General features: G+C 44.1%; 1 protein-coding gene across 16 annotated transcripts in view; it reads left to right on the plus strand.

Annotated features, from left to right (window-relative positions):
- KAT6B (lysine acetyltransferase 6B) overlaps positions 1-21,230 on the plus strand; it is a 207,005-nt gene extending 185,775 nt beyond the window's left edge. For all 16 annotated transcript variants that reach the window (XM_063607772.1, XM_063607769.1, XM_014346493.5 and 13 more), the window contains 5 exons: positions 9,184-9,415; positions 9,728-9,887; positions 10,483-10,836; positions 13,558-13,849; positions 17,084-21,230. In XM_063607772.1, coding sequence (XP_063463842.1) covers positions 9,184-9,415; positions 9,728-9,887; positions 10,483-10,836; positions 13,558-13,849; positions 17,084-19,644 — 3,599 coding nt within the window. In that variant the 3' untranslated portion in view covers positions 19,645-21,230. The remainder of the gene's footprint in view (positions 1-9,183; positions 9,416-9,727; positions 9,888-10,482; positions 10,837-13,557; positions 13,850-17,083) is intronic.
- The last annotated feature ends 4,816 nt before the right edge of the window (positions 21,231-26,046 follow it).

A 26,046-nucleotide genomic window follows, 5' to 3' on the forward strand; every position in this document is an offset into this window, starting at 1 on the left:
ATTTCTGTCATGCTGAAGGCCATAGCACTGGGGCTTTCTCATTACCTAACTGAAAGTGCCTCTGGGTCACAAATCAGAGCATTAACTTAGTTTGGTGATAGGCAATGGGCTTCGTGAACAATTTGGTTACTTCAACAATTTGGTAAGCTATTCTTACGTCAACATATTTTTAAAAATTCTTGCCTTCCCCAATTTTAGTTTGGGCATAAATGGTACTGACAGAGTATAACATCTCTCATTCCATGATCATTTTATCTGTGTGGCAGGTGCCTCATTTTCCTAACAAGGAAATTGAAGGATGAATCTATATCATAGTCAGTCACCTTATTAAAAAAATTTTATTCTTCTAATCCACTAGACCAGGAACTCGGTTGTGGTGACACTCACAAATACTCCTCAGTTGAATGTTTAATGAAATGAAACTCTGTGAAGTGTATCACACAGTTCTTTACGGAATGGCCGTCCTCCCCTGCTTCAGTTCAGAGATTTGCCTGCTGCTGGGATTTCTCATTAGGCACCACTGCTACCACTATAGCCCTGTGAGGTGGCAAAAATGAAGAAGTGGTGCTGCACCCCGTTTAATATTCTGGCCCAAGTATAGTCCCCCAAGGCCCTTTCCTTACTGGGACCCATAATATATCTGAAACCAGGCAAGTCATGAGGTTGGGTGGAACACAGACATCTGTGGCTTTTTAAAGCCCCAAGTGAGTCTGATGTGCAGGCAGGGTCGAGAACCACTGGGCTATACTTGAAGACAGAAGAAGGAACAATAGGCCAGGTGCAGTGGCTCACACCTGTAATCCCAGCACTTTGGGAGGCCGAGGCAGGAGGGTTGCTTGAGCCAAGGAGTTTGAGACCAGCCTGGGCAACATGGTGAAACCCCATCTCTACAAAAAATACAAACATTAGCCAAGCATGGTGGTATGCACTTGTTGTCCCAGCTACTCGGGAGGCTGAGGTGGGAGGATTTCTTGAGCCCAGAAAGTTGAGGCTGCAGTGAACCAAGATCACACCACTGCACTCCAGCCTGGGTGATAGAGTGAGACCATGTCCAAAAAATAAAAGAAAAAGGAGCAATTAATTCTCTCACTGGGTAAGAGAATCAGGTATAAGTGCCATCTCACACAGATGTCTCTGGCCCTCAGGCTGCTTCCATGTGGCACGTGCTATCCTGGCACCTCCGGCTCAGGAGCACATCCACAGAGGTCTACGCTTCTCAACACAGGGGCGGTGCAGAGGGAGGGAAGTCCCCTTTCGTGCTGCCTGATGCCCTACTTGTGAGTTCATTTTCTTTCTGAGCACCTGTACCTTTCCCTGGGGGACTGACATGCCAGAATGACCACCCCCGCAAGGGAGTCCACACCTACCCACAGAACCATGGAACCATCTGGTAAATCCCAGCATGGTCAGTCAGCTCGGAGACACAGGCACACCACACGGCATCGGGGAGTCACACTCCTGCCATACATCTTCCACTGTGGGAGTTGAAGGAAGACCATTCCACTCTGGAATGGACTTGAAAGGATGGGGACATTCAGTAAGAAAAATCAGTGGCCCTTTGGGGAAGAGCTCAGCACTGGAGGTCTGCTGAGGAACTTGTGGGATCCCAGAGAAGAGAGATCTAAGAGAGGGGCTTAGAGTAACAGGCTGGTATGTGACCCAGGGCAGCCAGCCTCCTTCCCCAAAGACATGCTGTCTCCATGCTCAGGGTTTCACTGGGTCAGGCCATTTTCCCAGAGACACACTTGAGTCTTGTTGAATATTTGAGCTTTCATCTGTCTTGGGACTGTCCCTGGGCTCTGCTGAAGCCCTAAGCAGTCATTGTTTCTGTGGTTGGATGGGCTAGCCATTTCCTAAGGGTAGTCCTTGAAGTTAAGGACTAAGGGGCCAAAGGGAATTTGGGGGCACAGAACTGTGTTTGCTGGGAACTTTGTTGCCATTTCTTAAGACCACTCCTGAGGCAGAATTTTTTTTCATGGCCTCTTTCTTTAATTCAATTGATATCTGGGTGGTTAGCTGGGGGGAGGGGAGAGGAAGGAAGGGTGGGATGAGAGGAGAGCTTCTGTCTGAGTTCATGGAATGGTTTTTAGGTTCCTCAGGCAAAAGTAGGAAAACAAAGTTAGCTTTTCTCAATCTGATTCTATAGAGCAGTCTGTCTCTGTTGTTTCCCTTCTGTCCAAATTTTATTTCTTTCCCCTACCTTAAGGATGTTTAGTTACCCAAATGATCACCTTGAGACTTGATTCATTCAATATGTTGAATAATAATCATAGCTAACACTTATTAGGATTACTGTGATGCGTCAAGCACTGTTCTGCATGTTTCATATTAACTCAATCCTTACCAGAACTGTAACAGTTAGGTACAGTTATTATTCACATCTTATGGATGAGGGATCTGAAGCACAGAGAGGTTAAATAAAATCCCTGAGGTCACACAACTGGTACATGGTGGACCCCAGATTCCATTCTGGGTAGTCTGGCTCCAGAGCCCATGCTTTCCACCCACCCATAGAGCCTCTCACGATCTGTCGTATTGTATGCAATATATGACATATTGTTTTAAAATACGGGTGCCCTGTTACCCAACTTTAAAAAACTCATCTTTGTTTAGTGCACATGGTCTCAAAGTATGGTTCAGGGAGTCTACAAGGTCATAATTATTTTCCAAGTAGTACTCTTTTTCCTTTTTACTTTCATTTTCTCATGAGTATACAGAGGAGTTTTCCAGAATGTCATGACCTGTGATATCACAGCAGACTCAATACCAAAGCAATCTATGAAAATCTAGCAAGCCGGGTGCAGTGGCTCACGCCTGTAATCCCAGCACTTTGGGAGGCTGAGGTGGGAGGATCGCTTGAGCCTGAGAGTTTGAGACCAGCCTGGGCAACATAGGGAGACCCTGTCTTCTTGAAAAAGAAAAAGAAAGAACAAAATAAAGAGAGAAAGAGAGAATCTAACTGGCTTCTCTTAAGCCAGAAGTTAAAGAGATTTGCAAAACATGTAAAATAATGCCACTCTTTTCACTATAAATTTTATTTATATTTTAGAAAGTATAGGATTTTTTTAAATTTAAAAAACATTACATAATGGGTTTATTGTTATCTTTTAGATGAATTAATAAATATTTGTCAAATTTCTCAGTAAAATTAATAGATAGAGCCCTTAAAAGCAAAAGCTCTCTGAGTGCTGAGACCAAAGCATTTGAAAACTACCGATTTAAAGTATAAACCATTGCTATTCAAGTGTGGTCCATGGCACAGGAAGTTGTTAGACGTGCAGAATCTCAAGCCCCACCCCTGACCTACTGAACCGGAGTCCATGCTGTTAACCAGAACTAGTTTGTCTGCACAATGGAAGTTGAGAAGCAGAGGTGTAGAACATCTGCACAAAGCGATTTGGCAACTCAGTGACCTCTAGCCAAATTTCAGTCTGGTGGGGCTTTGGCGAGTCCATTCTCCAATTATCTTGCATCCAAGGAGCTGAGTGAGGTCTTACCTATTTGAGATTCTTCAGTCCTACTGTCTCTTAAGTGGCCACACCCTCATCAAAGCCAGCAGCTTCAGAGCAGGGTTCTAGTGGTGGTTTTCAAACTCGGGTACATCAGAATCACTTGGGGGACTTCTGAAAGCACAGATGCTGGGCTCTGCCTCTCCCCACCAAAGATCCTGATTCAGCAGGTCTGAGATAGGTTCTGAGAATTTAAAGTTCTAGCAAGTTCTCAGGTGATGTTGATGCCACAGGTCTCCACACTGAGATCTTGATAAACAGCGTTTATTCAAGTTCTTATATAATTATGTCATGCCCATAGGACTTATGGGAGAGAGGTCTTAAACTTCCACAGTTTCAACACCAATCTCTTAAAATGTAAAATATATGAAAAATTCAAAATTTCCATCTTTGCCAAGGAGGCACCTGTATCTTTTAATAAGTGGAAAGCAGTAAGATATCAGGCAGGTCACAGGTCATTTAGAGCACGGCTGTTCTCTTAAAATGATGTGAGAACTAAGGTTCAGCATCCTTCTGCACTAATTGCAAAATCACCACAAAATTTAAACGAGGAGATATAAATAGCCTGTCAAGTTCATTTGTCATTATTTAAACTGATAACATGCCATTCATCCAGTTGGTCAGTGCTGCTCTGCACCAGAAACCAGGAACAGATGAGCGTACTAACCAGTGAATTGCCATCTCCAAGCATGAGATAACTTGGTTAGAGTCATCAGATTTCCTGTGCTCAAAAGCTACCATAAATCCCTGGCCTCATGTCTGTTCCCAGGCTTGCAAACCCAGTGCCGTTGACTGATACAGACCTTTCAGCAGGATTTGCTGAGCTAAACAGGTGTCTGATGAAAAGTGTGTAATCCTCAAAGATTATCATCCCCTAAAAGCAGCTGGTGACCCCAAACTCACATAATCCAGAGAGATGGAAGTTGGGAGTGAGTAGCTTGCCAAAGTTTACACTTTGGTGTTTGAGGAGGTTCATATGGTTTGGTTTGGTTCCAGGTAGTGGAAGATGGAGGTGTGCAGGGGTGAGGGTGTCTGCCCCTGTCGGGGGAGATCCCTGTCCCTATCCATGCCCTTGCCTGAGAACATTATTCTACTATGGTCCATTTACACTCTTGAATACTCCTAGTTTAAAGGGAAGGAATTTTCATTTTCAATGAGCGTTAACATTACAGTTATTATGCTGGGAATTAAATTTAATTTGGGAATTTGGGTCTGCAAAAACATATCTTGACCTTGTCTAGATAGTTCCTTCCTTATCCTAATAGATCTGTCTACATGAGATAACTCTCTACCACTTTTATTTTCTCCCACTGGGAGAGAGTTAACCATTTCAAACTCAGGGCTAGTTAACATGAGATTTGATTCTTTTACTGCAAGTAGTTAAGCCTTAACAGAGGTGAGGCACACTCGGGTTCCATGCAGTACAGCTTAGAAATGCTTACTTTTTATAGACAGAAATCACATTGCTCTTCCTTTCCCTTTGAGCAGACATCTTGACAATCCTTTGAATTGATTATGTGGCCTGTATACTGAAAGTCAGATGTCACCTTCCCCAGGATAAGTGCTTCCAGTAAAGCAAAAGAGGAAGCCAGCTTTTGCTACGATCAAGATAGTTGATGTGGATGAGGGGTTTATGTGCTACCCCGTTTTCAATTACAAGGCTCCCACTCACAGAGTAAGTGCTGTTCGCCAGCACCTCTGGCTCACAGACAAGTTCCAGGGAATAATTTCACCAGCGATTAATTATACTGCAGCTACTGGGATTTGTCCTCCAAACATCACTTTGTTTTCCATCTGAAACAGCCAGGTTTCTCCAGGGAGAGCTGAGGTTTTCTGATTGAAAGTATCCCGAGTTAAGGAGAAGTGTTAGAGCACCATGGGAATCTATTCACCAGGGGTGTACTGTACTTGTTTCAGATGCTTCAGGATAATACACCAGCTTCTAAGATAAGTGCTTTTTTTTTTTTTTGAGATGGAGTTTCACTCTTGTTGCCCAGGCTGGAGTGCAATGGCATGATCTCGGCTCACTGCAACCTCTGCCTCCCGGATTCAAGTGATTCTCCTGCCTCAGCCTCCCGAGTAGCTGGGATTACAGGCGCACGCCACCATGCCCGGCTAATTTTGTGTTTTTAGTAGAGATGGGGTTTCTCCATGTTGGTCAGGCTGGTCTCGAACTCCTGACCTCAGGTGATCTGTCCACCTCAGCCTCCCAAAGTGCTGGGATTACAGGCGTGAGCCACCGCGCCCAGCCAAGATAAGTGTTTTTTATTTCCCTGCATCTTAGATCAATTATTTGGAATTTTTTTGGTAAGTTAAGAGCTGTAACTTAAACCACCACATCTCTATGATTACTCAATAAGTGAAATGTTCTTACCAAAAATTTTTCTTTCAATGGGCTATATCATAATTATGTTGTGAAGAGCCTAGAAAAAAATAGAGGCCGGGCACAGTGGCTCATGCCTGTAATCCCAACACTTGAGGGACTGAGGTCAGGAGTTCGAGACCAGCCTGGGCAAAATGGTGAAACCCTGTCTCTACTAAAAATGCAAAACTTAGCCAGGCATGGCCACTGGCGCCTGTAATCCCAGCTACTCAGGAAGCTGAGGCAGGAGAATCGCTTGAGCCTGGGAAGCGGAGGTTGCATCGAGCCCAAATCGCGCCATTGCACTCCAGCCTAGGCAACAGAGCAAGTCTCTGTCTCAAAAAAAAAAGTACAAAGAAACAAAAGGTGGCAAGAAATTCCTTTTTTAAAACATCGCATGTTATGAGGGTCAGAGTAGTGAAGTGCCACCAGCTGCAGCCTTCTGAGAGGAAGTGCTGCTGCTGGTTCAAATGGAATTCTGTCCTACATCCACCAAGCACGCCAGTGGAGTGGACATGACACACACTTTTCTTCTAAGCTGTACAGTTTAACATATTACAAGTGAGTTCATTTAACTAGTAAGGAATCAGAAATGTATCTTTGTTCATTTTGATCGTTTTGATGGATTCTGTTTTCTCTTACATGAGTAGACTTTGTGGACTTCCAAATGGCTCCTGGCATAAGTGCCAGTTCCTGCTATTATTAGTTCCTTGAGGGTCTCATGAGTCAGAGAGGAGAGGGAAAAACCCACTGCAAGCCATGCAGGGGTCCCTTCGGATAGTGGCCTTGTGCAGTCTGCAGTGTCGGTGCACGTCATCCCTGCACACCCGCCTGCTGTGCTCTGGCTGGAGCTTGGGTTTGCAGTTGTCTTCTTTATAGCACCCAGGGAAGCATGGCCTCCTGGCAGGTGTTGGCCACTCCCTGCTTTCTCCTGGCCTTTGCAAGCACAGTGCAAGGGTGTTTGCTGAAAAAGACCACTGGGCTTTCAGTGTACCCACACCCATCAGGGCTGATCACCCTGCTGCCACCTCCCCAGGACTCTTCCGTGACTATCAGTCATGGCCTGAAGTCTGTGTCCAAGGGAGTGTCCCAGGAGACAGCCACTTAACATGGTAGGAGTAGCAGGTGCTAAAAGGTTTATGCCTAAATGCTCCCCATGGACCCCAAGTTGCCTGCTAGTTTGAGTGGCCTAACCCATTTAGGCTCAGGCCCTGACAGGGTGTGTGTGCACCACTTCAGGGTGTGAAAGCATGAACAGCTGCGGAAAGCGTGGGTTTTCTGATGCTGGCTGCTGCTGCCTTCCGGATTAGGGACTGTAGCGGGGAGACAGAACAAAGGAACACATGTGCTTCTGGGTAAGCTGGCCCATCATAGTGGGGGACATAAGGTATGGGGGGGCACATACCACCTTGGTATGAACACTTTGGTTGTACAGAATTCTTTCAGCAAGGCTGAGAGGAGTGGGGCTTTCTGTCCTTGACTGCTGGATTCAAATAAGCACCAGTAGAGGACCTGGGGACTTTCACACTCACTGCAGGGGACTTTCAATTGTGGGATCTCATAGACAAAAGGGGATGGTTCTATATCCACGGCTCTATGGTTCTCACCCCACCAGGAGTACAAAGCTGGGAGCCCCCAGCCTCCTGGGTACGTTTCTCAGCATGTGCCAAACACTTTGGAGGCAGGTGACGGATATGCCAATTATCTGTATTCTGAGGTGTGGGCTCCCTTCATACTCTGGCAACATGGAGACGTAGAGAGCTCTTCTTCGTGTTGACAGGACACAATATGGGCTGGCTTCGGCACAGTGGCCATCACTGTGTTAGCATTCCTGACACACTGCTATTGAAAGCCCCAATCTGCTGCCAAATTACATGTAGACAGTGGTTTCACTGTAAAATGTTGTGGTGCTTGTTTGCATTCAGTCAAATACTTTGCACTTAAACATGGGTTAAAGAGACAAATAAGTCAAAAGACCTTAGCAAAACCTGAAGTTAAATTTACGCCTATTCTTCATAATGGCATTCAGATTAAAGCCATCAAAATGCAAAATGCTGTGATTATACCCTTCGAGGGTTCAGGCTGGATTCTTGTTTTGTATTTCTGCATTACTGTATTTGCAGTGATTTTGAGATGCAGGAAAATGCATCAGAGGCATTGATTTCTTCTTTAACAAAAAATAACCCTAAAATTGAGAAAATTCTTGAGAATGCAGCCATTTTGGAAATGTAGATAAAGAAGAAAAATGCTGAAGATTTGGGTGGTTTACGGAGCAGTATGATTTTGTCATTGCTGCCACCTACTGTATGTGGTTGATGTTTGTTTAAACTTAGGAAGTTCATGAAGGTGAGGCTGTTGAAATAGATAATTAGAGCAAGGTAGACATCATTAGCTTATAGCATTTCTTTTCTACTCCATAAGTGGCTCTTAATTACTGAGACAGCCGCCAGCTTTCATTCATTACCTTCAAGTGGATTTAAAGGGCTGGTTTCTTTTTTTTTTTTTTTTTTTTCCATTTTTAAAGTTCCTTTGCCAAGGAACCTTCACAGTAATGCTGTAAAATGCGTTCAAAAGCTTAAGATGCTGGGGGATTTTCTGAGCATACATGCAATAGGTTGTTTTAAGGAGTTTGTTTTGTTTTGTCTTAATTTGTAGGAGCAATATTCTGGGATTGGATTGTAAATTAATTTCTATGAAAGAGGTGAAAATGGAGCTAGTGGAGCTGATGGGAGTTGCAGCAGTTGACTTGAAAGACATTCTTTTATTAGTCCTAAAACAAAGCTTCAGATCAACCTGCTAGTTAAATGTAACAAGCAGTATAGACTCTGAGTCAACAGAGGTCCTTCTCTTTTTATTAAGACCCAGCTGTCAAAGGGTCATTAGGTCCTTCCTGTGGAAAACAACTTGCCCATTAATGTTGGGGGTGGTCCCTCGACAGGATTTCTGAGTAAGTGCCTGACATTTCGTTTTTGAAAGAATCTAAAGCTGTGGGAGACTTAGATGTTGAGACTTAGCAGGAGTAATGTCTTCAACCATAGCTTTTAGTCTTTGTTAAATATGTCACAATATGTGTTTGGAATGCTGCTGCTAGCTGCGTGAATTGACTTAGAGTGCCACTGTCAAAGATTCAGGAGCGTAAACTTCACGGAGATCAAATCACTATAACTGGGAAGAGGCTACATTCCTAAAGCGAATGCACTTCTCTGTTGTGATGTTTTTACCTTGTCACTACTCATATTATTTCTAGTGGCTCCTGTTCTAAGCTCTGGGAATGCCACAGTGAGGAATGCTCATTTATTTTTTCTGCCCTAGGCTATTTGCTTTCTAGAAGAGAAGGCCAAGCAGGGTCTCCTGAAAAGCCTCTCTCCGATCTGGGCCGTCTCTCCTACCTGGCATATTGGAAGAGCGTCATCTTGGAGTATCTCTACCACCACCATGAGAGGCACATCAGCATCAAGGCAATTAGCAGAGCGACGGGCATGTGCCCACATGACATTGCCACCACTCTGCAGCACCTCCACATGATCGACAAGAGAGATGGCAGGTGAGTCCTGGGACCCTGGGCAGCTCCGTGGCTCAGGCATCCCACACCAGAAAGGGTCCCTGGAGATAGGTGCATTCATTCCAGTTAAAGACTGAGGTTCCCTAACAGTATTATCAAACCTTTTCTCCTAAAAATAACACATGAAATGACACTTTTTTGCTGGTTGGATTCCAGTGTTCTGTACCCTCTCATTGAGGTGCTTTCTGATTTTTCCTAACGCAGATAACATTAGTGCTAGCATATGTCCGTATGTGAAGCTGAAGTGAAATTTCAGCTTGTGATTACATCTTGTTCTGCCTTATCACATTACAGATTTGTCATCATTAGACGGGAAAAGTTGATATTGAGCCACATGGAAAAGCTGAAAACCTGTTCCAGAGCCAATGAACTTGATCCAGACAGTCTGAGGTGGACCCCAATTTTAATTTCTAATGCTGCAGTGTCTGAAGAAGAGCGAGAAGCTGAGAAAGAGGTAATGATTGTCTTTATCATCCTAAGTTGTGTAACTTCAATCTTGTAGCATTCTTAAGCTAAGAAAGTCATTAAGATCGTTGTCAAAAGCTTGGTTATGTAGAGATAGCATGTGAAATGATATGGCACTAATTTATCCTAACTGAGGTTGCATGGTAAGACATGATAATTTTATTGAATTGAGTATGAAAAATGAAACATTTATCATTGATTACAAAGCAGCATTTTTCACTACTGAGAGCATGTAATCAGATCAAATTCGGTGCTGAGCTCCAAGGCTGCAGTGTCAATCGATTCTTTGTGTTTATGAACTTGCTTAAAGTGCTCCTTGCCAGTGAGCATGTAATGTAGTGATAAAGGACTCAAATCAATTCGCTGCATCATTAATACTGTTAAATATCCCATGAAACCCAATCTTCTTTGATTTGTTATCCTAACTGATGCAAAAGGTTCCTGAGATGATGCAGCTGGAATGTGCTTGGCTGGCTGGCTGTCCTGATCAGAACCGACTTAGAGACACTTTGCCATTGATCCTCAGAGGCTCTGGCTGTGTAACTGCCCTCTCACTGGCCACCATTTTTACCCTCCCCACTTAGGCTGAGCGGCTAATGGAACAAGCTAGCTGCTGGGAGAAGGAGGAACAAGAAATCCTGTCAACTAGAGCTAACAGTAGGCAATCACCTGCAAAAGTACAATCGAAAAATAAATATTTGCATTCCCCGGAGAGCCGGCCAGTCACAGGGGAGCGAGGGCAGCTGCTGGAGCTGTCTAAAGAGAGCAGTGAAGAAGAAGAGGAGGAGGAGGACGAGGAGGAGGAAGAAGAGGAGGAGGAGGAAGAAGAGGAAGAGGATGAAGAGGAGGAAGAAGAGGAAGAAGAAGAAGAAGAAGAAAATATTCAAAGCTCTCCCCCAAGATTGACGAAACCACAGTCAGTTGCCATAAAGAGAAAGGTAGGTGTCTGTTTAGATTTTCTGTGAGTCGCCTTCAATCAAATCTTATTTGTCATTGCAGACATTCTGTCTATTAGTATTTGTTTCACTCTCTGTTCTTTAGGCGTAGTTTATGTGTACCCAGTCCCGCTGATCATATATCATAATCGTTTATCTCACAGTCATGATTATGTTTACTTTTGAGGTTTGTTAGTGCTGTGACAGGAAACCAGGGACAGGCCAGCCTCCTAGTCTAGTAGTCACTGCCACCTGCTGGTCTGCAGGAGTAGAGTAACTGAGGTTTATGGGAACAAAAAGGGGCCCCAGAAAGCACTTAAACCACCCTCCAAGACCTAGAGGCCAGGAGACTTCTCTAAGGTCATATGACTCATTAGAGATGGAAGCAGAACCAAATGCATGCTCAAGACTCTAAGCCTGGGTTGGGCGCAGTGGCTCACGCCTGTAATCCCAGCACTTTGGGAGGCCAAGGTGGGCAGATCACCTGAGGTCAGGAGTTCAAGACCAGCCTGGCTAACGTGGTGAAATCCCGTCTCTGCTAAAAATACAAAAAATTAGCCAGACATGGTAGTACGCGCCTGTGATCCCAGCTACTCGGGAGGCTGAGACAGGAGAACCCAGGGAGGCAGAGGTTGCAGTAAGCCGAGATCGCACCATTGCACTCCAGCCTGGGCAACAAGAGCGAAACTCTGTCTCAAAACAGAACAAAAAGACTCCAAGCCCAGTGCTCTTCATGCTGTTTCTTTCTCTTGTTCTTGGCACAGAATTGTTAGAAAGCATTTTAGGCCCTTAATTTTGATGGTGATATTTTGCATTTGTGGCCAACTGCGCATTACTGAATCTCCTCAGATCTTAGTAGCCCAGTGGTGTCTCTAGATAGACCATATCATCTCCAATGGTACAGAAAGTAAAGAATTGACTTTGTTTTTAGGTAACTGCTCACCCAGATCTGATATCTTTGTCTTCAGTATCTATCTGGGACATAGAGGAGAGCCAAGACTGATAGAAATATCACAATACAAGCTAAGGCTCTGCCCCAAGGCCATCTGATGTGGCATCTGTTAGGGAACTTGCTGTTCTAACTCCCAGCTCAGCGCTCTTCTAGGCCTGGCAGTCTTCTGGAAGGGTCTCCATGGGGAGGTGGTAGAAAGGAGCATCCCACAAAGTAGACTTCAGGCTTAAGAATAATGTTTCCATTTCTTAGGAGGAGTGTGTATTCATGTGTTGTATATATAATAAAAGAAACTTGTTCTAAAACTATCAAAAACCAGAATCATCCAAGGCATGATCTGAACTGGACTCAACCTGAAGAAAACCAGTTCTCTACCTTGGCTTCCCTCATATTAGGGAAAATTCTCATGGATTAAAGAGGGCAGGCAGACTGGGGGGAATAATAACCGTAAATGTTTAATTATAGAATATGATTAACTGGCTACGTGTGTGCTTCAGTGAGCATTCAGAGCGTTAACAAAAGTAAGACACAAGAATTCTTGGAGGCCAGACACAGTGGCTCACGCCTATAATCCCCACACTTTGGGAAGCTGAGGCAGGAGGATCATTTGAGCTCAGGAGTTCAAGACCAGCCTGGGCAAAGCAAGACTCTGTCTCTATAAAAAATAAATAAATATTTTTAAAATAATAATAATAATAATTGAATACAGTTTACCTGAAGGTTAGCTTTTAACCAAGCATATTGAACCCTTCTTTGCAGTGTATTTTCAATAATTTGGGGGGCAACAATTACATCTTAGCAGCAAATCTACCTGCTATTCCTCTATTTGAATTTTGTGTCATTAAAAACTTTTTTGCTGGGCGAAAAACATTTTATAATTACAATTATGGACAGTCATTTGTGCCAACCTTTAGTGCAAACAGAAAAAATATTTTTAGGCCAGGTGTGGTGGCTCACACCTATAATCCCAGCACTCTGGGAGGCCAAGGCGGGTGGAACACTTGAGCTCAGGAGTTCGAGACCAGCCTAGGCAACATGGCAAAGCCCTGTCTCTACAAAAAAGAAAAATAAAAGAAAAAAGTATTTTTATATCATACAAATAAGACATCTGGCATGTCTTTAACATTTTTAGATTCCTTCTATTAAAATATTTTGCCAGGTTATCAGTTGCTCACATCTCAGCAACCACCAATACTTGACTTTGTTAACATTTTAAACAGTAATCCTTTCTTCAAGTACCTTTCCTTTCCTTTTCATAGCCCTGAAGTCCTATGGAATGAGAAAAAGTAGGCTGGTCTTGTATCATATTTCCCAGTGCTGTCCACATAGTGGGTGCTCCTTCAAGAGTTCTCAAGTATTAAATGGGTTAACCCAGTGGCTAGTTAATTACAGCACCATTTATAGACATTAGAGTCTGTGATGACCTTAAATGTCTGTGATGTGAGGAATATTGAAGCCAGCAAGTACCATTGGAAAAATATATGCTAGAAAAGCAAAGCTTAGTTTTTAAAATCTCCAGTCAAGCTGCTAGGATGTTCCCTCTCAAAGCATCTGCTTGAGTAAACAACTGTTTTATTTGGAAAACACTTGCCTGTGTAGTTGGAGCCCAAGAGGGATGTTAGACATCAAATGGAAGGTTAAGTACAAAGGCATTACAGAAGTCACCACGTGTAAGATTCTCAGACACGCGTTCAGTACATGTCTACTGCATATCGACTCAACCATTTAATTTCTCATGAGCTCTTATGTGTTATGTTTGGAATTAATTTCAGAGGCCTTTTGTACTAAAGAAGAAAAGGGGTCGTAAACGCAGGAGGATCAACAGCAGTGTAACAACAGAGACCATTTCAGAGACGACAGAAGTACTGAATGAGCCCTTTGACAACTCAGATGAAGAGAGGCCAATGCCACAGCTGGAGCCTACCTGTGAGATTGAAGTGGAGGAAGATGGCAGGAAGCCAGTCCTGAGAAAAGCATTCCAACATCAGCCTGGGAAGAAAAGACAAACAGAGGAAGAGGAAGGAAAAGACAATCATTGCTTCAAGAATGCTGACCCTTGTAGAAGTAAGTAGAAGAATGATAAAAACCTTACCCTTGAGAATGTCTGTATCTGACTGGGTGCCAAAGAGCAGGCCTCTGGCGTGATGCCCAGAGGCACCTGCGAAGTGGTGCTGATGCACCTGGAGCAAGTGCCCATCTGCCCTTTCCCATCCTTACAAGCTTCTCTCCCTTCTTCCTGGAATTGGATTTTATGTTAAACAACTTCTAAGGCCAGAACATTCCTCTAGGTGGGTTCATCTTACTTACCAGAAATTGGCTTATCCCCAAAAACTTTGAAGTCTGTTGACAAGAAACACATTACATTTCTTTGATTCTAATATGTACTTTTTTTTTTCACATTTAGTTATTTCTGAAATCAAGGTATATATTATTATCAGTGTGAGCATTGAATGGAATCGTTTCTTTTTTCCTGGAAAACAAATATTAGTAAATCAATAGTACATCTTATAATCAGTAGTGTCGTAGTATATACTACTATAAAGATTCATCTAAACTAAGCTGGGCATGATGGCTTACACCTGTAATCCCAGCACTTTGGGAGGCTGAGGCAGGTGGATCACTTGAGCCCAGGAGTTTGAGACCAACCTAGGCAACATGGCAAAGCCCCTACTCTAAAAAAAATACAAAAATTAATCAGATGTAGTGGTGTGCACCTGTAGTCTCAGCACTTTTGGAGACTGAGGCAGCTGGATCACTTGAGCCCAGGAGTTTGAGACCAGCCTGAGCAACATGGCAAAACCCCATCTCTACAGAAGATACAAAAATTAGTCAGGAGTGGTGGTGTGTGCCTATAGTCCCAGCTACTTGGGAGGCTGAGGTGGGAGGATCACCTGAGCTCAGGGTGAGCCATGATCGTGCCACTGCACTCCAGCCTGGGTGACAGAATGAGACCCTTTCTCAAAAAAAAAAAAAAAAAAAAAAAGGAACCATCTAAACTTACCCACACATCAATATTAGCTTTGATAATATTGCATAACATAAAAATCAATAAACTGACTTTCCTTTTAAGTTGACAGGGACACCTCTACCCCATCCTCTAAAAAATATACTGAACACCAGTGAATCGTCTTTAAAAGCACCCATCCTTGCCTGTCAGGTTGAGAACGTGTGCTCCCAGCTGAATCATGAGGGTTTATGGTATACTCTCTCTATTCCCTGGCCAAGATGACTCTATTCAGAACTTACTTTAATCTGGGGAACAGGCCATCTCATTTCCCTGGGAACCACAGGATCACTCTAGCTTTTGAAAAGCCACAGTTTTAAGAACATATGCAAGCATCTTCTTGATTTTCTTAGTTCACAGAAATGCTATTCCTGCATACAGTATTTTGCTGAAGGAATGACTTCTTACCCTGGGTATAGAGAAACCAAGCCTTATTCTTTGGGGTTTTTTTTTTTTAAACAAATAACAACAAACTGCAGTGAGCGATCATTTTGTGTGTGAAAATGAGCTTTATTTCCCCTTCTTGGCTGTCTTCTCATATTATGCCTGATTCCTTTCAGGATGTCCTTCTTTCTTAAAAATAATTGTCAGAAAGCTCATCTTCTGATTTTGGGAGGTGTTCCAACAAAAGCCGGTAGGTCCAGTAGCATGTAGAATAAGAATGCAGAATCCAGCCAGGCATGGTGGCTCATGCCTGTAATCGCAGCACTTTGGGCGGCCGAGGCAGGCAGATCACCTGAGGTCGGGAGTTCAAGACCAGCCTGACCAACATGGTGAAACCCCATCTCTACCAAAAGTACAAAAAAATTAGCTGGGCGTGGTGATGCATGCCTGTAAGTCCCAGCTACTTGGGAGGCTGAGGCAGGAGAATCGCTTGAACCTGGGAGACAGAGGTTGCAGTGAGCCGAGATCATACCACTGCACTCCGGCCTGGGCAACAGAGCAAGACTCCGTCTCAAAAATAAAAAGAATGTGGAATCCGGGGGCACTGGCATGGCTATTACCTGCCATTGTGAATAGAAATGTCCTGAGATGACTCTTAACTCGGGCATGGTACTCGGCACTTCTCAAGGAACCATTCTACATCACATATGTGTTCTTTTCAGCTGGTCGGTTTGAATGTAATACTTGCAGGTAAGTTTATCTGTAATCCTTTTATTACCTAAATCAGCCAGTGCTTACTCTGCTATCCACCAGTTGGACTAGAACTCACTCTATTCTGGCAGAAGGGATATCTGTTTCATGATGATTGTGAGATCTTATTTTTATTCTCCAAAATAGAGTTTCTAATAAGACTATTGTTCTATATAAAGCTTTTCCTTTAAATTGACCACTGATTCTAGAAGATTGGTGTAATCTAAAGATCTTAAGAATACTTGGGTGCTTCATGCATATATTTATTAATATGTATATAGCTATTCATCTGCTTGTATAAATATGTACATATTTACATTTATATTAACATGTGCATATAGGTTCAGTAAAAAGCTCACCTGAACTGAAATGAACTTCACAATTATGGTTTGTTTTTAAGTGTCTTTAATATGCAAACCTTACATCAGCAACATACTGATCCAGAATTCAGTGTGGACAGAATTAGTGTTAAAAAGAATACCTGTATTTTAAATATTCAGGAATTTGCTAGTAATTACATTGTAGTTTGTATCATGCAAAAATGATGATCCTAAAAATGATGATTACAAATGCATTTGTTTTGGGTATTTAGTTATTTACTGATTTGTTTCAGAGGTACACAGCTTATTTTTATGCCAGAGAGAACATTCAAATCAAAGTAAATAAATCATGTCATCCAAGATCATTTACATCCTATAAATGTCCACAAACAGAGGTTTACTTTCTCTAGGTAGATATGAGAGTTAAGGCTTCTAGTCATTTTTCCAGGACAGTAATGATTTGTATATAAGCTAGCATTAATTCCTTTCCCCTATATTTCCTAATTTGTAAATGTTCAAATTGATTTTTTTTTTTTACACTGTGGAACTCTGGGCTTTTGCATCAGGGAATGTCTTGTTCATTAAACTCAAATAAGCACATTAGCATTGCCTATATCCATGTGTTCCCAATATGTTACTCTCCCAGGCCTAGGTTATTTACTTGGTTTATAACACAATATTATTACACATTAGCCTTGATTATGTCTTTACCATCAACTTTTAACATGCCAAATTGAAAGCAGTGTTTGCTAATTAATTTAGAGGAATGAATTCAAGTTGCCCATGGTTATGCTTTCTAAGACTGTTTTTTTTCCTTCCCCTTTTTGTCTCTTCACTAAGACAATATGAATGATGATTCAAGTAACTTGAAAGAAGGCAGTAAAGACAATCCCGAACCTCTAAAGTGCAAACAAGTGTGGCCAAAAGGAACAAAGCGCGGTCTATCTAAGTGGAGGCAAAACAAAGAGAGGAAGACCGGATTTAAACTGAATTTGTACACCCCGCCAGAAACACCCATGGAGCCTGACGAGCAGGTAACAGTGGAAGAACAGAAGGAGACTTCAGAAGGAAAAACCAGCCCCAGTCCCATCAGGATTGAGGAGGAGGTCAAGGAAACTGGGGAAGCCCTGCTGCCTCAAGAGGAAAACAGAAGGGAAGAAACATGTGCCCCTGTAAGTCCAAACACATCACCAGGTGAAAAACCAGAAGATGATCTCATCAAACCTGAGGAAGAGGAAGAGGAGGAGGAGGAAGAGGAAGAAGAGGAAGAAGAGGAAGGGGAAGAAGAAGAAGAAGAAGGAGGAGGAAATGTAGAAAAAGATCCAGATGGTGCTAAAAGCCAAGAAAAAGAGGAACCAGAAATCTCCACGGAAAAAGAAGACTCTGCACGTTTGGATGATCACGAAGAGGAGGAGGAAGAGGATGAAGAGCCATCCCACAACGAGGACCATGATGCCGATGACGAGGATGACAGCCACATGGAGTCTGCCGAAGTGGAGAAGGAAGAGCTGCCCAGAGAAAGCTTCAAAGAAGTACTGGAAAACCAGGAGACTTTTTTAGACCTTAATGTGCAGCCTGGTCACTCGAACCCAGAGGTCTTAATGGACTGTGGCGTCGACCTGACAGCTTCTTGTAACAGTGAGCCCAAGGAGCTTGCTGGGGACCCTGAAGCTGTACCCGAATCTGACGAGGAGCCACCCCCAGGAGAACAGGCACAGAAGCAGGACCAAAAGAACAGCAAGGAAGTCGATACAGAGTTCAAAGAGGGAAACCCAGCAACCATGGAAATCGACTCTGAGACTGTCCAGGCAGTTCAGTCTTTGACCCAGGAGAGCAGCGAACAGGACGACACCTTTCAGGATTGTGCTGAGACTCAAGAGGCCTGTAGAAGCCTACAGAACTACACCCGTGCAGACCAAAGTCCACAGATTGCCACCACGCTCGACGATTGCCAACAGTCGGACCACAGTAGCCCAGTTTCATCCGTCCACTCCCATCCTGGCCAGTCCGTACGTTCTGTCAACAGCCCAAGTGTCCCTGCTCTGGAAAACAGCTACGCCCAAATCAGCCCAGATCAAAGTGCCATCTCAGTGCCATCTCTGCAGAACATGGAAACCAGTCCCATGATGGATGTCCCATCAGTTTCAGATCATTCACAGCAAGTTGTAGACAGTGGATTTAGTGACCTGGGCAGTATCGAGAGCACAACTGAGAACTACGAAAACCCAAGCAGCTACGATTCTACTATGGGAGGCAGCATCTGTGGAAACGGCTCTTCACAGAACAGCTGCTCCTATAGCAACCTCACCTCCAGCAGTCTGACACAGAGCAGCTGTGCTGTCACCCAGCAGATGTCCAACATCAGCGGGAGCTGCAGCATGCTGCAGCAAACCAGCATCAGCTCCCCTCCGACCTGCAGCGTCAAGTCTCCTCAAGGCTGTGTGGTGGAGAGGCCTCCGAGCAGCAGCCAGCAGCTGGCTCAGTGCAGCATGGCTGCTAACTTCACCCCACCCATGCAGCTGGCTGAAATCCCCGAGACGAGCAACGCCAACATTGGCTTATACGAGCGAATGGGTCAGAGTGATTTTGGGGCTGGGCATTACCCACAGCCGTCAGCCACCTTCAGCCTTGCCAAACTGCAGCAGTTAACTAATACACTTATTGATCATTCATTGCCTTACAGCCATTCCGCTGCTGTGACTTCCTATGCAAACAGTGCCTCTTTGTCCACACCATTAAGTAACACAGGGCTTGTTCAGCTTTCTCAGTCTCCACACTCCGTCCCTGGGGGACCCCAAGCACAAGCTACCATGACCCCACCCCCCAACCTGACTCCTCCTCCAATGAATCTGCCGCCGCCTCTTTTGCAACGGAACATGGCTGCATCAAATATTGGCATCTCTCACAGCCAAAGACTGCAAACCCAGATTGCCAGCAAGGGCCACGTCTCCATGAGAACCAAGTCAGCGTCTCTGTCACCAGCCGCTGCCACCCATCAGTCACAAATCTATGGGCGCTCCCAGACTGTAGCCATGCAGGGTCCTGCACGGACTTTAACGATGCAAAGAGGCATGAACATGAGTGTGAACCTGATGCCAGCGCCAGCCTACAATGTCAACTCTGTGAACATGAACATGAACACTCTCAACGCCATGAATGGGTACAGCATGTCCCAGCCAATGATGAACAGTGGCTACCACAGCAATCATGGCTATATGAATCAAACGCCCCAATACCCTATGCAGATGCAGATGGGCATGATGGGCACCCAGCCATATGCCCAGCAGCCAATGCAGACCCCACCCCACGGTAACATGATGTACACGGCCCCCGGACATCACGGCTACATGAACACAGGCATGTCCAAACAGTCTCTCAATGGCTCCTACATGAGAAGGTAGACAACGTGGGCAGTCCACAAAACCTACGGGGCATCACTATTGGATTGATCTGCACAAATACCTTTGAAGAGTACGATTTCAAAACCAGCAATTGGTGTGAATGCAAAAACATTTGTTGGCACCATTTATTTAAAAAAAAAAAAGCTGTATGCAGCAGAAAGCCTTATACAAGTTGTTTTTCTTTTTTTCCTTTTTCTTTTTTTTGGTACCTTCATTTCTGTTACTTTTATATAAAATTCTCTGCAAAGGAAGGCCTCTCTTTGGACTACAATTTGGAGGCAGCCACTTGTTGTGCCTGCTTCTGTTAAACAATGTGGATATCAAGCCCCCCCAAATTATCTGTTTTAATATTGAACCTAGAGCTTTTTTTTTTTCCCTTCCCTGTCCACTCCATGTAAATGCCTTTAGCATTTCAGTTATTGTATATTTTGTTTAAGGTGACACTTCAGCATGCCGCTAATGTCTTTGTTAGTGACAGTGCATTTTGTAGTACTGTACAAGTGTTGTGCTAACAGTAAGCCATTTCTTAAGTTTTTTGCCTTGATTAGGGTGCCCTAATTTGAGGGTTTTAAAAAAAACTATATTTTTGTTAATTATAAAACTGTAAAGAGCTATAAAAGCTATTCCCATTTGGTTAGTCAAAAGGGTTTTATTGCTAAATGTTTGGTGTAAAGTTGAGACCCTTTTCCATTTTGGTGACAGATTTCTTTGGGGAAAAAAGGCAGCTTTCTGTTTTATAAATGCAGACTTCTGTTTATTGAATGAAGCATATCTCAGTGTTTATCTGTCAGGTTTTGAAACATTTCATATATGTCCAAATACTTGGCAGGATTTAAAAAAAAATAGTGAATTTGGTGTAAAGTTGCTATTTTATGGAAATGCCTCTAACTTTACATTTTCATTCCATCTGTAGATTTTTCTATCTTTATAAAATATTGGAGTTATTTTTTAAGGAAAAATAGAAAAGTAGCTTGTGAATAGCTCAAACTAAGCTTACAAATCGCATGTAAAAAAGCAAAAAAGTTATTTGTGTCTGTTTATATTGCTTCCTTTTTTGTAGCCTTTGTACCTGTACAGGGTGACAGTAAGGGCCAAGCAGGAGAGGCGTAATCCTTGTATAAAATAGGATCCAGCGACACTCTTGTATTTATCTGTTCTCTTTTTAGTCAGTCACTTCAAAAAAACAAAAAACAAACAAAAAAAAGCTGTACATTTTAACATAAAATAAATTATGATGAGCCATTTTTAGCCTCTTGTGTCCTGTCATATTATGATTGATAGAGAATGACCAATGGAACTGTATCATGTGTCACGCCTCAGAACACATACACATTTTGGGAAAATAAATTATTTAGTGTAAATTGGAGTTATGGGATTTTCTGATTTGTTTTGACTTTGGGGGAGGGGTTGGCAATAAATAAGAGTAATATCTAATAAAACCATCACATATACCAAATACCTATTTAATAAATTAATTTATAATGGATTTTAATGCTTTTCATGAAAGTTTATTTTATGCGAGTGCATACCTTCTGTATGCCAATCATTGTCTTTAAAATAAAGTGAAATTGTTTTTTTCTTTTGGACTTTGATCTTCATTTGCAAAGAGATCCCGCACAAATATCCAGCTGCCTCATTCGCACAGTCTGTAGAAACATCCCTCCAAGCCTCACACCAGGGTAGCAAACTTCCTTTTTATAAAGATTCATACCAAAAAAAGCACCCAATTTGGGATTGTATGTTTGAAAAATCATTTTCTTTTTAAAAAGTGTGAACGTTTTGCTCTGTTGTGAATGATTAATTGTATGTTTTCTTTAGAGTCTAAAGTTTAGACTCCCTGCCAAAAGTGAATATTCACAAGTATAGCGTTCAGAGAAAGTTCTGAGTGTTGCTTGAATTTGGTTATTTGAGCAACAAGTCTAGAAATGAATGCTTGACCTAGCACCCGTGTGAAACTAGCCCGTTAAGCTCTCCAGGTGTCTGAACATGTGTGCTCGCAACTCCTCTGTTAAGCAGGTCACTACCCTGTGGAGGAAAAAAGTTGCTTTTGCACTGTTGATTCAACACACACACACACAAAATGAGATGTTTTACAAAGCATAGACATAAGCCTTAAAGTGGACCCAAAATCGTGCAAGGGCAGGATAGAGCGTACACACCAGAATAAAAGGCCTTGTGCAGACAGAGGGTGCCCAGTGGAGTTCTGCCTTGTACTCTCACCCTTATCGTTATTTTCTTTCACAGTTACAAAGTGTATTGGGTTTAGTGTCACGATTTTATCTTTTAGTCCCTTCCTTCCTCAACTGCAAAGTCAATGGGGGTAATATATGTAACAGCTGAGGGAGGGCTTCCAAGAAGACACGTCTGAAGGGCCGTCAGCACAAAGGGAAAAGATCCATTTAAGCTGCTGTGCTAATAGGAAAAGAAACCTATCAGCCATCTTCAGAGTAGGAAGTGGTGGTCTATGCCTGCACAAATCGAACGCTGCGTCCATTCAGGAGTGGCCAAGGACTGGGCAGCCCAGTGGGCCACACATCGGGCAAGAGGCTGCCCGAGCCCTGGAGGTGGGGTTGGGGCCTGGAAGCAATCTGATCGGGAAGCAGAGCCCCCAATGGGCTCCGACCTGTCACATATTTTGTCTCTTTCCTCTTGGGTTAAGATTCTCTGGGGGCTGAGATTCCCCTCTGTGTTCCCTTTGGCCATGGCCTGCTAATCACACCTTGTGGTTTGTGCGATGTCTGAATTCCCATACCCTGCCAGCCTAACAGCCCTCTAAAGGAGCTTGTGGAAGAGTCCCAATCATTGCCCCAGACCTGCCAAACCCTAATCTAAGAACAGTCCCAGGGACACCTCGGTTGCCCAGGCTCCTTAAGGACTGCAGCATAGCTAGGACTAGGAGCTTCCGTGCTGGCCCCAGTCCCAACATTCCTTGATGGAACAGAAAGGCTTAGCATAGGAAGGAAACTGCTGATCTGAGATGGCCTCAGAACACCCTGCCCGCCACCTCACCCACTCTCTAGAGAAATCAGTTCACATCTGAATGTGACGCCAAGGATTTGGCGAAACAGGAACTTGGATTCATCAAAGCTGAATTCATTTGATTGAGATTCATTAACAGGCCACATCATTTAAACCCTAACTGTGTTCTATTATTTGTAAGAGTCGTACCAAGTGGTGGTCAGTTGCCAGCCTCACTTTTTAATAGTTGCAAGTGGTGCCTACGCCAGGTGGGAGGGCATCCGCCTTCCTCACCAACATTCTATTTTAGAAGTAATGACTCACAATATCGTCACAAAGCTTTCACAAACTCCTCCCACACACCCACCCTGTGCAGGAAATGGGGCCATTCTTTCCAATGTACAGATCAGGATGTTGAGGCTCAGATTAAGCTACGTTAATTACCCAAACTCACCCAGCTGAAATGTGTGAGCTGAAACAAACCCAGGTCTTTCCAAATCCCAGCTCTTTTTTTCTAGGACACTGTATTCTGAAAGGCCCTAATTTGTCACCTCTCTGATTTAAAGGCTTGGCTAATGAATACATGTTGCTGTAAAAACTGTTAAGTGCTATATAAATACAGATCCCTTTGTGGCTGCGAGCAAGCCTTGGTCTACAATCAATCTTAGATACTCAAAGTACACGTACTGTTACATTATGAAGCAGCACCTTCCATTTCTCTGTACCCAGGTTTCCATCGTTCCTTCTACCTTCTCCATCCCCTTTCCTGGACCTTCCTCCTCCACCCAGGCTTAGCTATAAACATTGATGTTCTGCAACACTCAGGCCGGGAGTGTTCTCTCTGTTTTCTCTCATCATCTCATCTAGTATGATGACTTCAAATTCCACCTCTCTGCAGGTGACACCCGGAATTACATCCCCAGTTGTGAATATTCCTCTGAGCTTTAGATGCCATGTCAAATGACCTGGGACACCTTTTGTACATCTGCATGACAACCGAACTGGTGATTTCCGACCGCTCCTCCATTCCTGCTCTGGTCCACCCCATCTCAGTGTTAAAGCACCGCCAAGAAACCAGATCAGTTAGCCCTCATTTCCCTCCCCATCTCGGCAGGTCCCGTCCGTTTTCTGGGTTAATTCCAAAATAATCTTGAATACTAATCCCCTGGTGCTGTCAGTCCAGCCCATTTCCTTTCCTGTCAACAGCCTCCTAACTGCTCTTGCCTCGCTTCTTAACTCCCTACAACCTGTTCTCCATACTTCAGCCGAAGGATCTTTCCAGAGTGATCTTGAAACAGATCATACCATTCCCCGGCTTAAAACCCTTCAGTGAATCTTCTGTGTACCTGGAATAGAATCAAGTCCCTCTGCCCCTCTCCTTCCACTCCCACTCTCAGCCACCAGCTCCAGCCTTACTGATGGGCAGTTCCTCAGCCTCGAGTGCTCCAGCACATTTGGAAGGTTTGTGCCTTCAAGTCTAAGAGAGGTCTTCCTTGACCACCCCGCCAAAAGAGGGTTTCTCCTCTTTCCCCACTTTTCTCCGCCTCCATGCCTATTTCCTGCATTGTGCTCTATCACAATGTGCATTTTCATTTTTCCTGTTGGCCCCAACCCAGGTTTTGGCATGTGGTAGGTTCTCAATAGATACTTGGTGACCAAACAAATATTTAATATCTTACTTCTGAAGACTTGAAACACTTTTGCAAAAACTTCCGTTCCTCCTTTCTCCTGCTTCTGGCTCCCAGGAGTCATGTAGAAGAGCCCAGAACTGCAACTTTGCCATTCTCAGCTTCTGTTGCCTTCAGCAGGACCCAGAGTCCCACAAAGAGATGAGAGCATGAGGAAGGTGTGGGATGCTCAGGAAACACCAACAATGCACCTAGCTACACTCTATCCTCCCTGATGTGAATTCATCTAAATGTAAATATTCATTAAAATAGAAATATTGGCTTCTCTCTGGACATGGAACAGATCAGAGCTAAGCAATAACTGAGTTCAGACTGGGGTAGCAGGATCCTGATGGGGAAGCCTAGGTTGGGGCCACTATGACCCTGGATCCCTTTTGGCCTGCATCTCTTTCCCAAGAGCTGGAATATGGTCCTCTCACACCCAAGTATGAGTCATTAAGCAATTCCATCATCCGTAGTCGTCATACACCCAGTATTGCTCTCTCCCTCACAGCCATATGAGTTGTGACTGATACACCCAATCCCTGTCCAGTTCAGGACTGTCGCGCTTTCAGAGGGAACATGTCCCCATTCTCTGTCTTAGCACCAGGACATACCAGTTCACTGCACATTTCTATTTCTGTATCATCTCTGCCTTTTTGCTTTGCGACCCCTTTGCAATGTTTCAGGTTTCAAAATGTATTAGAAGACCAGTGCTCTTACCATGAGGGAGTCCCCGGGGAATGCCCCCCCCAAGCCCTGTGTGCATGTTAACATGAGGGCCTTGGCTCCTCCTGGGCCAAGGCAACTCTCAGAGCAGACTCAGGGCAGTCCCAGGAAGCCAGGCCTAGCCACAGGGGCACAAAAGCAGGGCATATCCCCAAAGGTCACAGGGTGACTCTCAGGTGGCTTACACATCTGCTGAGGCCCTGGACTCTCTCCTCCACCCATCAATAACTTCCTCTTTCATTCTGCTGAAAACTACAACCAAACTGAAGAACCGGGCCCCTTTTCGTTTTTTCCTAGAAGGCCTGTATCACATTCTGGTTTCTCCAGGCCATTTCCATGCCTGGTCCTTGACGGCCGGCATCTCCAACAGCAGCAACTCTCTTTGGTTTCTGTCTGGTTTGGGATTCCTGGCCCTGGAAGCTGTCACTACCCGCTTCATGTCTGCTGCCGTTTTCTCCTTCAGAGTGGAAATCACGCAGCCATCGTGCCTGGCTTAGCTCTCAGGGAGGCAAACTCCACACCTGAGCTTACCTGGCTGCCCCATCGTCCCACTCCACAGCAGACAACAATTTGCAAATACTTTCTGCTATGACTGAAAAGCAGCCCGTGTTGCTTTGACTAGAACCCACGTGAAAAGAGCCTCCCTGACGTCCCCGCTAGAGAGGGTCTCCTCCCTTTTTTCCCCCAAAATTAGAAAGTCAAACTCCTACTTGTCCAAACTCACCACAATTCATTGAATTTTTCTGAGTAGTGGGAGCCCTGGGTCCCTTGGGAAAGTGGGGGAAGCCTAAAGCAGGGGCCTCTGTACAGAGGTTCAGGACCCCTCCCCACCCTGCTGGAGGAGCACATCTAGAGATGGTGGCGCGAGCCTAGGGGTTCCGCTGAAAAGACAAGCGGGGCGCAAGGGATGCCACAGAAGCGCAGGATGCCTGGGAAGGAGCCTCCACAGCTACGCAGGCACTCCTGTGACACTGCTCACCCGGTACGGTTCTGTGGTTGGAAAAGCAATTTCTATTTTAAAATACTTTTTATAAGAAGATGACTTTCC

Source organism: Pan paniscus, chromosome 8 (assembly GCF_029289425.2).
Source record: "Pan paniscus chromosome 8, NHGRI_mPanPan1-v2.0_pri, whole genome shotgun sequence".
Taxonomy (NCBI): domain Eukaryota; kingdom Metazoa; phylum Chordata; class Mammalia; order Primates; family Hominidae; genus Pan; species Pan paniscus.